Source organism: Camelus dromedarius, chromosome 5 (assembly GCF_036321535.1).
Source record: "Camelus dromedarius isolate mCamDro1 chromosome 5, mCamDro1.pat, whole genome shotgun sequence".
In the NCBI taxonomy this organism is placed as follows: domain Eukaryota; kingdom Metazoa; phylum Chordata; class Mammalia; order Artiodactyla; family Camelidae; genus Camelus; species Camelus dromedarius.
In genome coordinates, this window is record NC_087440.1 from 69,621,380 (window position 1) to 69,634,366 (window position 12,987).

A 12,987-nucleotide genomic window follows, 5' to 3' on the forward strand; every position below is an offset into this window, starting at 1 on the left:
AACTGACAGCTGTAGGTGAATAGGATTCAGTTTAGAATCTGACAGGTAGGCCGGGGGATTCTCTTCTTGGAAGAAAACACAACCATCCAAAATGACTCAACTCTTCTAAAGACTTTCTTAGGCAACTACTGTGGAAATCCAGCGCCACTTTTTACCTCAGGTCACGTAACACTGCCTCTCCAATTCCCAACACACACACACACACACACACACACACACACACACACATACCTCTCAGCAGAATGTCTCAGGCCTTTAAATTCTCCAAGCTCTATTTCCTGTTCTGTCTCCTTCCCAGAGAGCCCTCGGGAAAAACACTTGTTAAAGGTAACTATAACCTGGGTGACATTTTTCACACATAACCCTTTCCTCCGTGTCAGTGCTCTTCCTCTGTACCATGACCCTGTCCTTATACCAACTCAGTCATTTAAGCAATGTTTGCTTTTTGGATTGTCTGATGTGAATGGCTAATTCCAGATCACCTTTCCGTAGCCTGGACATCACCTATGTCAAGCCACCCTTCATACGTCTGTGGGTGTTCTCAGGGAACAGACTGTTTTATCAACCTTCATGAAGTATAATTAGGATCAATCATCTGTTTCTTTTAAAAAGTCAACTAAACTTTCAAAACCAAGCATAGGGGATTAGAAATTACTCCATGCTTATTGCTTTTCACTAGCCTGGCGATTTGACTGAATGCCAGGGCTCCCACCTAATACTCTCCCAGACTGGGGATACCAGGTGTTGGGTTTCCTTTATTCTGTAAGCAGGGGGTCCCCTTGTGTTTTTTTAACCACTGGAGTCTGGGGTTTCTCTACCCTGCAATTCATGTGAGAAGGGAGCTGTTGTCAGTCTCTGTGGCTTGCTCAGTGGACTAGAAAAATGTAAGACCGTCACTGCCAAGAGCATGACCTTTTTGAGAGGGGCGCCTGTGAACCATGTGTATCAAAGACGACCTTTCAGACTAATCCCTTCATGGGAGCGCTACCTAGCTCACTGCTGCAGGCTCCATGTAGCCTCACAATGGCTGGTAAACAGTCATAAGCTGTCGTGTGACCCTTCTGCTCTGACTGAAGGGTAATGCTAGTGAAACTGCTTTTCTTCTGTCTTCTTTCAACATATGAGGACAGAAGTGCAAGATGCAGGGCAGGTAGCCGTTAGCCTCAAAGGAGCTCAATGTCATGAGAGTCTTCTGGGAATTGGGAGAGAGTGGACACAAATGAGAACTGAGATTTTTCCCGGCACATGAAAAAGTGGCCATGCACAGAGGATTGCCTCATTTTTCTGAAGTGACATACCGTCATATATTGAGTTGAACCTTCTGATTTCCTGCTATACTTAGATGAGGAACAATGTCTGTCTCCTAGAATAACAGCTAACATTGTGTACTAGGTGCCAGGGGTCATTCTAAATGTTTTACAGGCATCATCTCATTTAATCCTCACAGCCCTACTGCTATTATCCCCATTTAACAGATAAGGAGACTGAAGCAGAGAAGTTAAGGGGTTTAAAGACCACACTGCCAGTCTTACTGATTGGTGAAGCCAGGATTCAATTACCAGCAGTCTGAAGCCAGAAACCAGAGCAGATAACCACCTTTGGAATTCACACAAGTCTGATATACCTAGTGTGGGCTGTTCCTCTAGACATAATGTGATAGAATACACAAAACATCTTAGCTACAGTAGCGGCTGAATGGCTCCAGGAATTAACTGGGAAATCTTGGCTGTTGATAAATTCATTCCCAATCTATGGCTGTCCCCTGGTGGTTTTCCTGGGAATCTCACAAGCCAAAAAGTTCTAGTGAAATTAGTGGGATGAAAAGAACTGGACCAAAGGACTTATTTGGTGCAGAAGCACCCCAGCTAAAAGAGATGACCTTCCAAGGTCCATGTTGCCCAACTCCTTTGTGAATAGGGTTATAATTTCTATGAGAGCTAAAAGCTGATTGGTAGTACATCGATTCAAAACAGACAGCAAAGTATATGCCCCGTGATTACACTTGTACTTCAAGAGTAGGACACTCCAAGATTGAAATAATTTAGACCTTACTTGCTGCAACTTCACATTTCATCTTTGAGCTTCTAGGCTTTCTTCATGGCAGAAGGTTCCCAAAGATTACTATGCTTATGCCAACTTGTAACTGAGCTCCCACCCCCACCCCAAATTCAGTTCCCTCCACTTTGCAGATGTTGTTACTCAACTAGGTGATATCTGCTTTCACTGCTTCTTTCAAGCACACTCGGGGGTATAAGACTGTGCAAAAAAAGCAAACAAGAAAGGCATTTCCTATAAGACAGAGAGGTGAGGCCTAACTGGGCACAAGGGAGAAAGGCCAATTCCTGAAAGTCATGTCTTTACTGTGATCTGGGACCAGAGGACTGGGTGTTCACCTTCCTCGGATCTGGGGGAAGATACTCTGTGTGAAAGAAGCAGGTGTCCACAGCCCAAATGCAGAAGAAAAGATTGCCAAGTTTTTATTTATTCAAAGGGGTATTTCTGGGTGCATAAAGAGGCCACAAGTTAATGTTGTTAAAAAAAAAGTCAAACACCTGCTAATCAAGTGCTGCATTTAATGAAAACCACCTAAGATAGAAAAGGAGACATGAGATACCCGCAGAGAACCAGCCATCTGGAGTTGAATTTCTGTTGTAGAACGCCTCCCCTCCAATGCAACGCAGAACACCACTGCAGAGAGGTCACTGCCGTTGAAGCAGCGGAGCTGGACGTACTTTCAAAGGTCAGGAGGCTTGCTAGCTGGACTCACTGAACTCAATGAGACATGTGGAGATGAGGAACTTGCAGATATAATATCCCAACTAGACGGAGGTGGTTTGGAACCCGTCCTCTGCTGCAAGGGTGGTAACCCCAGGGCAAGTTATCTAATATCCTCAAGCAGACTCATTTGAATCCTGTCTGGTTGGACCCTCCTTATTCCAACAGCAAACAAACAAACAAACAAAAAACCAAAAATAAAACCAAAAACTCAACAAAACCTGAAGACAATGAAATCAATTCCTATAGTCTCACTCTCTCTTCTTTCCTTCAACCGTTTTACAAAGGCTAGTACAAGGGCAACGGTTCTGAGCTCTCAGGAAATAGGGTCATAGATGCTTTTGGAGGCTGAGAGGCATGAAACAGCCATCTAGAAATTCCTTTCATCTTATGGCACTGATTTAGTTTAGACTTGATTTCTCCTCCCCTCCCTCCACCTGTGCTCTCTCACCCCCAGATGGACATATTGGCATCAGACAGCTCTAGCTTTCAATCTGTACTGGGATTTGCCAGCAGAAGAGACGTTGGTCTTTGTCATCCTGAAGTTCCCACTGCACCACCAGTTTTATCTAGAGAAAGAGAAAACGAATTGGGAAAAATGAAGCTAGGACCTTGCCTCAATCCAGAATTGGTTTAATTATGAATCCTACATGTAAATTGTAACAAACTGCCTAATTCCTCATACTTTTCTTCTTAAATCACACCATCACGAAGGCTGCTTGGGACGTGGGCACAGCCTGTGGACTTAAGCTCAGAAGGGCAAACCTATGATTTGGTGTTAGCAGTACCATGTCCTAGCCTAGTTAGCTTATCAAGTAACAGCTTCTAAAGTGCTCTTTTCCCTCTTAGATCAGTGGTACATAAATGAAGCCTTACATGAAAAATAATTTTACATTTAAACAATTTCACATGTATTTTGGCAGTTTGTTCCAGCTTTTTCCAACTGTAACTATGAAGAGCAGATAGTAAAAAGTTAGATTCTTAGGTCCCAGGAAACCTACTTGTTAGCTAGAAAAGGAAATGTCAAAGCACAAAGGATGTCCAAAGAAGTTTAGGGTTGTATGAATAATTTCAGGGACAATGACCCTTTGTGGCAATATAGTTTTGATTAATGCCCTTGAACTGTTTTTTTGATAATATAACTCCTTAGAGATCTCTGCCTTGACTTGCTGCACTCATACTATGACCTTTCTCTTCTGATTCTTTTTTTTTTTTTTAACATTGATTTATTTATTGGTTTATTTATTTATTTACTACTAATGGAGGTACTGGGGATTGAACCCAGGACCTTATTCATGCTAGGCAGGCACTCAACCACTGAGCTGTACATTTCCCCTCTGACTCTTAATAGTAAAGCACTTTGCCAGTCTTTTCTTATGTGGACATTAGCCTACTTGCTATTAGTTACAACCTTTCTTTCATACTCACGATGTTTCTTTGCAATGCAACATTTGAGTGACTGTGATACCCAGCTTCTCAAAACTTGTTTGGTGAGTTTTTCAAGACTAGTACATGTTAACTACTGTTTCACTTACTCTTGCACAAATTAACATAGTTTAAGTTGGTTTTCAGATGAAATGTAATTCACTTAACAATAACTACCATATATTAAGTGCCTAGTCTATATCAGGCCCTAACTAGAGACTCTGTATAAGTCACTAAGGCTCAGAAACACCTGTGATTATATGAATGTTCTTCAGGTTAATCTATAAATCTGCTTGTGACCTTTAGGGTCTCTGATAAGCCCTAAGAACAGACTCCCTATATTAGAGTCTCTTTAGAATGTTATTTAATTTCTTGCTGTTTTTAGGAACTAAATGGCCAGATTGCTCCTGGGTTCTACTTGACCTCCTTTTAAGAAATGCAGCTCTTTTTCTTGGTGGAAAAAAGTAATCCCCTTACTTCCTCCATTCTTACCAAGATTCCTATCTTTCACACAGGCCCATTGCTGCAGGCGCTATCTCACACGTGTTTGGCAGAAAAAGCAGCTGGTGGAGGAGAAAGGAGAGGGAAAAGCCACCTCTCTGCTATGAACTGAACAAATGACTGCTCTTTTGTTAAGAGATTAACGGAGAAACCAGGTTTTTCTGATGAAAATGCTATGACAACTTGAAATCCTGAACCGTTTGATATACCTGGCTGAAATCCTATAATACTGCACAGGTCTGGGAGTCACAAGCCCTGGCTCTAAATCTAGGCTGTAATATTTCTCAGCAGAGTGGACTCTGTTCATATTACACAGCATCGGAGGCTGAAATCTCTTGACCTGTAAAACGGGAATAATACCTCTATAGAGGGTGGTCCTGAGAATCCAGTGAAATACTGTATATAAAAGAGGCACCCTGAGGCCCAGGCTAACCATTAGGCCGTAGACAATGGACAAAGGGACAGAATGAAAACACTGCTCCATCTCAGGATTCCTACACTCAGACTTATCTCCTTTCCCACAGGCGTCTGCCTCTTCCTCATACTCCTACTCCATTTTCTCCCTGCCCTCTCTTCTCTGATTTCTAACTCAGTCACAAGGCCTTTGGCATCCTCAACCACAAGGTCACTTACAGAGGGGTATTCATTCTTCACCGGCAGTTTATTCAGGTAGCTATAGGTCTTGTCTTTTTGGATGGGGCAGTTGATCCCACTCTTACAACCATCGGGCTCGGGAATGGGAAAGGGAATTGAGACGCCCAGCACAATGCCATGCACCACGGCTTTGCTACTTTGCGACTGAGTACCTAAAAGGAAGAAAAGAGAATCAGACAGTGAAGGAAATACCGATTTCCAAACTCGAAGTCAAAAATCCAGCTATAGTCTCAAGCAACGGCATTGCTGTGATGGCAAATCAAAGGCTGTACCTCTTAACTCCTCAGGTCTGTTTCCCTCTGTAGTTATGCTTAGTGCCTCTGTCGATGCTACAGAGCGAGTATTCACTCTGAAACTTGAAAAACTACTGAGGCATAAAAAAAAAAAGCAATCGGTGGGGGCTGTTTTCCGTACTCTTAACCCTGCCTTGCTCTTCACTGTCTTTCATAGTTTCTCAGGAGAATCAGAGCTACCTGGATAAATAATCTTATCCAATAAGCAAATTGATTTTTGGCAGTCAACTTTCTGTTTACTCTTTACATCAGCTTCTGTCAAAGTGTATTGTGTATCTTAAAGAGTGTGAGGAGACTGGTCCCTGAATTCACAAATACCCCACCCAGAGGATTCCATTAGAAATTAAGAATAAAATGGAAGACAATATGGAGAGAGGGAACAGAAGTCTCTGGAGCAGTGCTATGGGCTGTAACAGGAATGAAGGAGTAACTCATTAGAAATGGGGTAAATTAGGAAGAGGTACATTTCTCGCTAACCTCTACCTACCAGACTACAAGATGGGTACGAGGAATAAATATATTAAAATTGGGGCAATTGGAGTTATGAGTTATTTGATTATTCTGGAGATCCAGGGAATTGGCTCTGTTTCTTTCCGTCTGGGTTGGGGATTACTTTGTTTAGAAGGTACTTTTTTGGTTTGGAACAATAAGAAGGGACAGAGTATCACCCAGGAGAGAAAGCAACTCTAGTACATTGAGCTGTTGTTAGGCTTAAGAACAAGAGATGATAGGAATTTTGAGATTTCTTATCAGTCTGTGTAGTCTAGTTCCATAGGATAGAAAATGAGGGAAAGATTCAAGGTAGATACCCATTCTAGAAATAGAGATTTCACATTTGTCTAGATTTCTGGGAATCTGAAGGAGATGACTGTGGTACCAGGAGGCAACAAGTTCCAATGCTATTTCTTCAAGCTGAGGAATAATGCTTAGACTTCTTGATTGTTTCCTGGGTCCCCAGTGAGTTCCTTAAACCTTACAGAGGCTGAATATTAATTGTTCCTCTATTTTCAGGCAGAAAATATTTAATAGCTGGAAGATGTATTGAAGTAATATTTTGGAGGAGTTCCAAAGTCTACAGAATTGGAGTCTGCACTACACTCTGCAGTCTGTAGCTAAACAGAGTTGAAACATTCCCAAAAAATCTGCTGTGCAAATTGGACTAAAACAGGACAGAGAGAAGCCAAGCTGTCTTCTCCAACCTGTGAACCCATGGAAATCCCCCGTTTGCTTGAAGGGAGTCTGGCAACTCGAGTCTGTGTCCTTAGGGCAACAGGCATATGGGAACCCAGTATGAGAAGGTAAGGGCATAGTGAATCCAAGATTTGCCCAGTGGGAAGGGAGGTCCCAGAATTCCTGACTGCAATTCCCCTCCCTCACATTCCCATGCTCATCCCAACAGCTGAGACTGATGTGATGTTTTAAGATGAATTTGAAGGTAAGAGCCACTTTTACTTACTACTGGCGAAGGTGACATTGACACCGTAAGATTGTCCTTTGTGCAGTTTGCAGGGCTGGGTGGGGCATGGGTTGACATTCACTTCCTTTATAACTCCGACCACAGAACCTACAAAAGAAGAAAAATGAATTGGAACAGGAGGGAAAACAAATCACCAAGGCTGTCCCGTACCTAATGGGAAGGAGCTCCGCACCCTCAGTGAGGGTGAGCTCGTTCTCCTCTGGCCATCAGGGGTCTCCGGGAAACTGTTCATATTTGCTGGGCGAAGTAGAATTAAAGAAATTAATGAGTATATATAGCCAGCTCCCCTGCTCTATATCCTGGGAGAGCTATATCAGGGAAAAACCATTCCACCCCTCCTTCTACCCCAACACAGGATTTTAAAGCAGCACACACATAGCATGAGCAATGGCTCAAGTCACAAGGTTGCCGTTTCTTTTTGGAATCTTGAGACTGGCTGCTCCCAACCTGCCCCTCCCCATCATCTTTCAGTCCTGTCCTGGGATCTCTCCAAATCAGAGGTCTCCGAGCTTCATATACCCTTACTGATGAGAACAATTTTAAGCACACATCAGTAATGCATATTAACACTCTACTCTGGAACCTGTGTTCTTCAAAATAAGTTTGGGGCAAAGTGTGTGTCCTTTTTTTTTTCCCCTCCAGTGTAAACAAGGAAAAAAGTACTGTTTGTTCACAATAAATGCTGACCAAAAAAGCTTAAGTACAAATCTTTAAAAATCCCCTTACTTCATTCAGGTCCCTGAAACCAAACAGTTGAATAGGAGAGGATGCAAGTAAACTGCCTGTTAACCCTGCCTGTAACAGGGTGAGCTTAAGCTTAACTTACCACTTACCTATCATTGCTGAGAGCTAGACTCCCATTTGAAATCTCACTGGCTCCATCACTTACTGTGGAACCTCAGGGCAAGATACTTAACTTCTCTAGACATAATAACAGTACCCTCACAGGGTAGGTGAGCTAATACACATATACAGCTCTTAGGTAAGTGCTTGGAATATAGTAATGCTATCTGAGTGTTTACTAATACTATTATCATACTGGGATTCAGTCCATGAATTCAATCTAGAGTAGCTGTTCCTGGTTAGCAAGTTCCCCTTTAACACAAAAGGTGAGACTCTCACCTCAAATATACCTTCTGGGTAGAAATGATGGATCTAGACAATAGAAAGGACTCTTTGTCTCAAAGTAGAATGTATGAGGTCAGAAATGAAATAGCAGGTTGAGAACTCATTATCGGCCTGTTCTTGGGTGGAACAGTTTCACCATATCGACCAACACTGCTCCAGAAAGGTCTCTAAATAATACTTTGCAGCCCCCTATCCCCAGCTTGCTTCTCCATCATGGCAAAGTTCTCAAACAATACACAAGGTTCTCTTCTCTAAGCACTCTCTTCCACTGTGTCCTATCTTCTATGTCACGGCTAGGCGGAAGAATACCTGGAACTTTAATCAACAAATTACTGAAAATCAGTGCTTATGCTAAAGCTTTCAACTTCCAGTTTCTACCTACTTCTTTCAAGGCTGGGTCATATGATCTGGTAGGAACTGAGTAAAGGGCAGTACTTGTAGCTCCTTCATCCAGTTTTTTTGCTGACAAGAGGGTCTTGGATTCCAGTGTCAATAGAACAAACTTCTCAGTCCTAACCTGCAAAAATTGCAAAACTAGTTTGCTTGGCCCCATTTCTCACTTGAGGAAATACTACTCCAAGGGAAACGGGGCATAGAGTGGAACTCAAAAAACCTTTTGATGTGGGTGAGCACTGAGATTTTTTACACTGTTATTTCCCAATTCAAAAGTAAATTGGAAAAAAAAAAGTAAATTGAAAGTCTGTAACTGAAACCCTCCTACCCTTAAGAAGTTTTTGCCATAGGTGTACACTTGCTTCTTTTTTTTTTTTTTTTTCCTTCCAAATGAGCAGAACAATGTCAGGATTTAGTTTCCTTATTTTTTTTTTCTTTTAAATGTTACAGTTAAAACCTAAAGTGACTCACAAACACCCACTAGTTTCCTACTGCTTACTACCTGTAAGAACGTGGGCAAGTTACTTTTTATGTGCCTGTCTCCTCATCTATAAAACAAATCATGAGAGTTGAATGAGTTAATAAAGTTAGTGCAGTGTCTTCATCCAAATGTCAGCCATTAACTTTAATGGAGATGATAATAGCATCTTTCAAGTGCCAGTCTCTAGCTCAGTGGAACAGCATTTGTTAAGTATTAATATACCAGCAGTCTTTATTCCCTGATCAATCCTCTCCTGTAGCCCCCAAGTTTGCTTTTGTCTCAACATGAATTTTGATGACATAGTTTAAGAGTATTTACTCTCTCATTTACTTTTCCAACAAATATTAATTGAGCAGTTACTATTACCTGGGTACTGGATATAAAGAAGCAAATTTATTCTGGTCATCATGTCTGCTTTGTGACTGGGTAAGTTACCTAACATCTCTGGAATTCAAGATTGACTCTAAGATCTTCAAGTTTCCTTCCAGCTCACAAATTTTATAAAATCAGTTTCATGCCTTTTTAGTTTACCATTACACCTCTCCACTTCAGAAAAGTCCTGCTCAAACAATTAATTCCACAGGCTTCACTGAAGGAACTCACAATTTCTATCCGCTGTTGTATTTCTCAACAAAGATTCCAACCACATTGGTAAGAGAGGGTCATGTGTCACAAGTTGTGACCAGAAACATGAATTTTATAAATAGGAGGAAAAAACTGGTAAGAGTCACAAAATTCCACAGCTCAAAGGAAGCCCTAAAGGAACAAATAATCATGAAAAGGAGAATTGACTTTTTACTTGTCAGCAAAAAGGAAATTGAAAAGCAACGGAGTGGGATTAGGAGAGGTCATCCAAGATACAAGGCATAAATAAAAAGTTTTGAGCCGCATCCCTTACCCCTCAGGCCGCACATGAACCTTCGGTAGTTTGCCCTATAAACTTTAGGAAACTTCAGCAAAGGGCCCACCTCCAAGAATGTCCTGGAGCCCCAAACACGCGTTCCAAGGAAAAAGGCGAAGTTATGAGTGGTCAGGTTTCATAGAGGTCAGTATCTTGTCCTCCACCCTAGCCCATTCCCCGATGGGTACGAGGCTGAGCTTGGCCGCCCGCGGGACCCGCCCAACCTAGCCCAGGGGTCTTAGCACTAGGTTCCCGCAGAAGGCGTGGGAACCTCGAGGTGGCCCAGGGCTCACCGCAGTCCTTGAAATGCACCGGCTCGGCCAGGGCGGAGGCGCTAAGCGCCAGGAGCAGGAACGTGGGAGCCAAGAAACGCATCGCAGCTGAGGAGGTTCCAAGCTTAAGGAAGGAAGACCAACTAACGCGGTCACAAGATAAACCTGCTAGGGCGGGCCGGGGGAGGAGCCCAGTCAGGCTACCGGTCACCAGCAACCAGGGCCGAGGCCCGCCTGCGCCCCGCCCCTGGCTTCAGGGAGCCAGACAAGGCTCGGTCCCTCCCAGACCCTCGCTATCTCCGCCCAACTGGCCCGCTGCGCGGTGGGGCATGCGGAATCCATCACCGCCCAGCGCCTCTCCTCCTTCCAGCTCTCCGCCCGGCCTTTGTGGGTGCGTCTCTGGGTCTGCATTCCTAGCCAATCAAACCTCTTCCTCCCGCACCACCCAATAGTGCGCTAGGAGGCGGGGTCTCCGAGGATCCCGCCTCCCGAGGCCCAGGAGAGAAGGGGATTGGAGCAATGCGAGGGGCGGGGTTTGTGGAGGAAAATGGCTGCCGCTTGGGGCTTGTCCCTAACCGCTGCGGCTCTGAGAGCGGTCACTCCCTGGCCAAGGGGCAGGTACCAAGCTTAGAAAGGCACCTGGGACGGGTGTTTGGTTCTGCGCCTGAGGACAAAGGGGAAACTAAGGCTCTCGGGGGAGGTGAAGGTTTGGAGTGAGGCTGTCCAGGTGGAGGACGTCAGGCTTGGCGTGAGGCTGTCCAGGTGGAGGTCACCAGGTGCCCTTCTGCTCCGAGGCTCACCCTCCTCCCTTGCGCAGCAGGCTCCTCGCGGCCTCCCGCGGACGTCGGGCTCTTCGGGAAGTGTCCTCCAGCCCCGAAGCTGGCGAAGGGCAGATCCACCTCACCGACAGCTGCGTCCGGGTAAGAGGTCGGACGCAGGGCGGGGGTGGCGGGTGAGGGCCAGGAGTTGCGGGAGCCTTTCCTTGGCCCAGCCTTCTTTCTCCCCTTGCTTGGCATCCTTGACCTCCCCCCGCCCCCGCCCCCTTTCTGCATTTCAGAGGCTTCTGGAAATCACCGAAGGGTCAGAATTCCTCAGGCTGGAGGTGGAGGGAGGTGGATGCTCCGGATTCCAATACAAATTTTCACTGGATACAGTTATCAACCCTGACGACAGGCAAGGAGAAGAGGGGTGGGTCCTCAGAGAATGTGCGGGAGGAATAAAAATGTATCCAGTTTAAGGTGCACTTTTATTCCAAATTTAATAGATTCGCTAAGGATGCTTAACACCACCCTTCTCACTCAGTGGGGATACAATGATTTGTTGTCTTGGTTCGAAATAACTAAGTTATAGGAAAATTGGCTTGCCTAGATCCATAGGGTAGTTGCTGGAGAGGCTGGACTAGATTCCAGGCCTAAATCTTTATAAACATTTTCTAGTATTCATTCCTTTGACACTGCCGCAAAGAAAATCAGCACCTGTTAGGGACAGGGAATCTTCCTCTGTATTGCAGAAAACAGAGGATGTACACCTTTGGGCTCAGAGGGTGTTATGTTTTTGGGGTTTATGATATTCATTAATGCCTTCCTCCTGTCTTTTCAGGGTATTTGAACAGGGTGGGGCAAGAGTGGTGGTTGACTCTGATAGCTTGGCCTTCGTAAAAGGGGCCCAGGTGGACTTCAGCCAAGAACTGATCCGAAGCTCATTTCAAGTGTTGAACAACCCTCAAGCTCAACAAGGCTGCTCCTGTGGGTCATCCTTCTCTGTCAAACTTTGATGGGATGATAGGTGACCCAGAGATTGCTACCATTTGTACCAATTTGAGGAACCTGGGATTAGAAGAATTCTAGAGGTTTCCTTCCAATCATGTCCCTCTCTCAATTTTATTTCCCTCAATCCAGGAGTCCTGTATTTTGCCACTATTTATTTTCAGAATATGAAGCTTTTACTCTTGAGTTAATTTCTCCAACCACAATTGTAAGGCCAGGCCTCTAGATGCCGTTACCTAAGACTTACTAACTGGTTGAAACCCAGTATAATCTGTAGAACCTGCAAGGTTCCAGAATTTGAAGTTACTTTTCTGGCCTTCAGAGCTGCTTGTACATATGTGTAGGGCTTCATTTTAAATAAAGTCCTTAATTACTTGTGTGGTTGGTCAGGGTCACAGATTGGGTAGCTTGAACGTTGGTTACTAGGCCAGAGAGGAGGAGAAAGCAAACGAAATGTCCTCTTCTTCTTCTTCATCTCACCCTTCCTGAACGTGCTAGTTGACCCTTACCCTTATTTTCTATGCAGCCCATTCTCTGCTTCCCATTTGTTACAGCAGATACTCTTTCCTCTCATACTCGTGAATCTGCTAGATTCACAAAATTGATAGCCCATCACCCAGAAAATTGGACCTAACCCCCACTGATACCTGAATCATTTGAAAAATAGCCTCCATACTCACAGAGACATATCAAGATTCTGTGATCATTAGAGACTGAATCTTTTTATGACTGTTGCTTCTCTTACCTTATGATATAAAATATCTCTGGTCTCATGCATAGCAGGAAGTGGTGCCTTTGTACCTGGTATAGATAATGGATACTTGGAGATTTTTTTTTTCAATTTGGACTACCAGATAAAATGCAGAATGCCCATTTAAATTTGAATTTCAGATAAACGGCCAAAAATTTTTAGTATATGTA

General features: G+C 43.9%; 2 protein-coding genes across 6 annotated transcripts; one reads left to right on the forward strand and one right to left on the reverse strand.

Moving 5' to 3' along the window:
* Nucleotides 1-2,553: 2,553 nt before the first annotated feature.
* NPC2 (NPC intracellular cholesterol transporter 2) lies at nucleotides 2,554-10,524 on the reverse strand. 2 transcript variants are annotated; one of them, XM_031454041.2, is made up of 5 exons: nucleotides 10,322-10,486; nucleotides 7,105-7,212; nucleotides 5,335-5,507; nucleotides 3,227-3,344; nucleotides 2,554-2,766 (listed from the first exon to the last, which is right to left on the reverse strand). In XM_031454041.2, the coding sequence occupies exons 1-4, from the start codon at nucleotides 10,401-10,403 to the stop codon at nucleotides 3,258-3,260; spliced, it is 450 nt and encodes a 149-aa protein (XP_031309901.1). In that variant the 5' UTR covers nucleotides 10,404-10,486; the 3' UTR covers nucleotides 2,554-2,766; nucleotides 3,227-3,257. The 2 variants fall into 2 exon arrangements, with proteins under 2 accessions (XP_031309901.1, XP_064342183.1); XM_064486113.1 differs by having other exon boundaries at nucleotides 2,554-3,344; nucleotides 10,322-10,524.
* A 303-nt stretch (nucleotides 10,525-10,827) lies between these two features.
* ISCA2 (iron-sulfur cluster assembly 2) lies at nucleotides 10,828-12,444 on the forward strand. 4 transcript variants are annotated; one of them, XM_031454046.2, is made up of 4 exons: nucleotides 10,828-10,918; nucleotides 11,118-11,220; nucleotides 11,358-11,488; nucleotides 11,900-12,444. In XM_031454046.2, exons 1-4 carry the CDS (start codon nucleotides 10,848-10,850, stop codon nucleotides 12,072-12,074), a joined length of 480 nt encoding a protein of 159 aa, XP_031309906.1. In that variant the 5' UTR covers nucleotides 10,828-10,847; the 3' UTR covers nucleotides 12,075-12,444. The 4 variants fall into 4 exon arrangements, with proteins under 4 accessions (XP_031309906.1, XP_010974808.1, XP_010974807.1 ...); XM_010976506.3 differs by having other exon boundaries at nucleotides 11,358-11,473; XM_010976505.3 differs by having other exon boundaries at nucleotides 11,121-11,220.
* The last annotated feature ends 543 nt before the right edge of the window (nucleotides 12,445-12,987 follow it).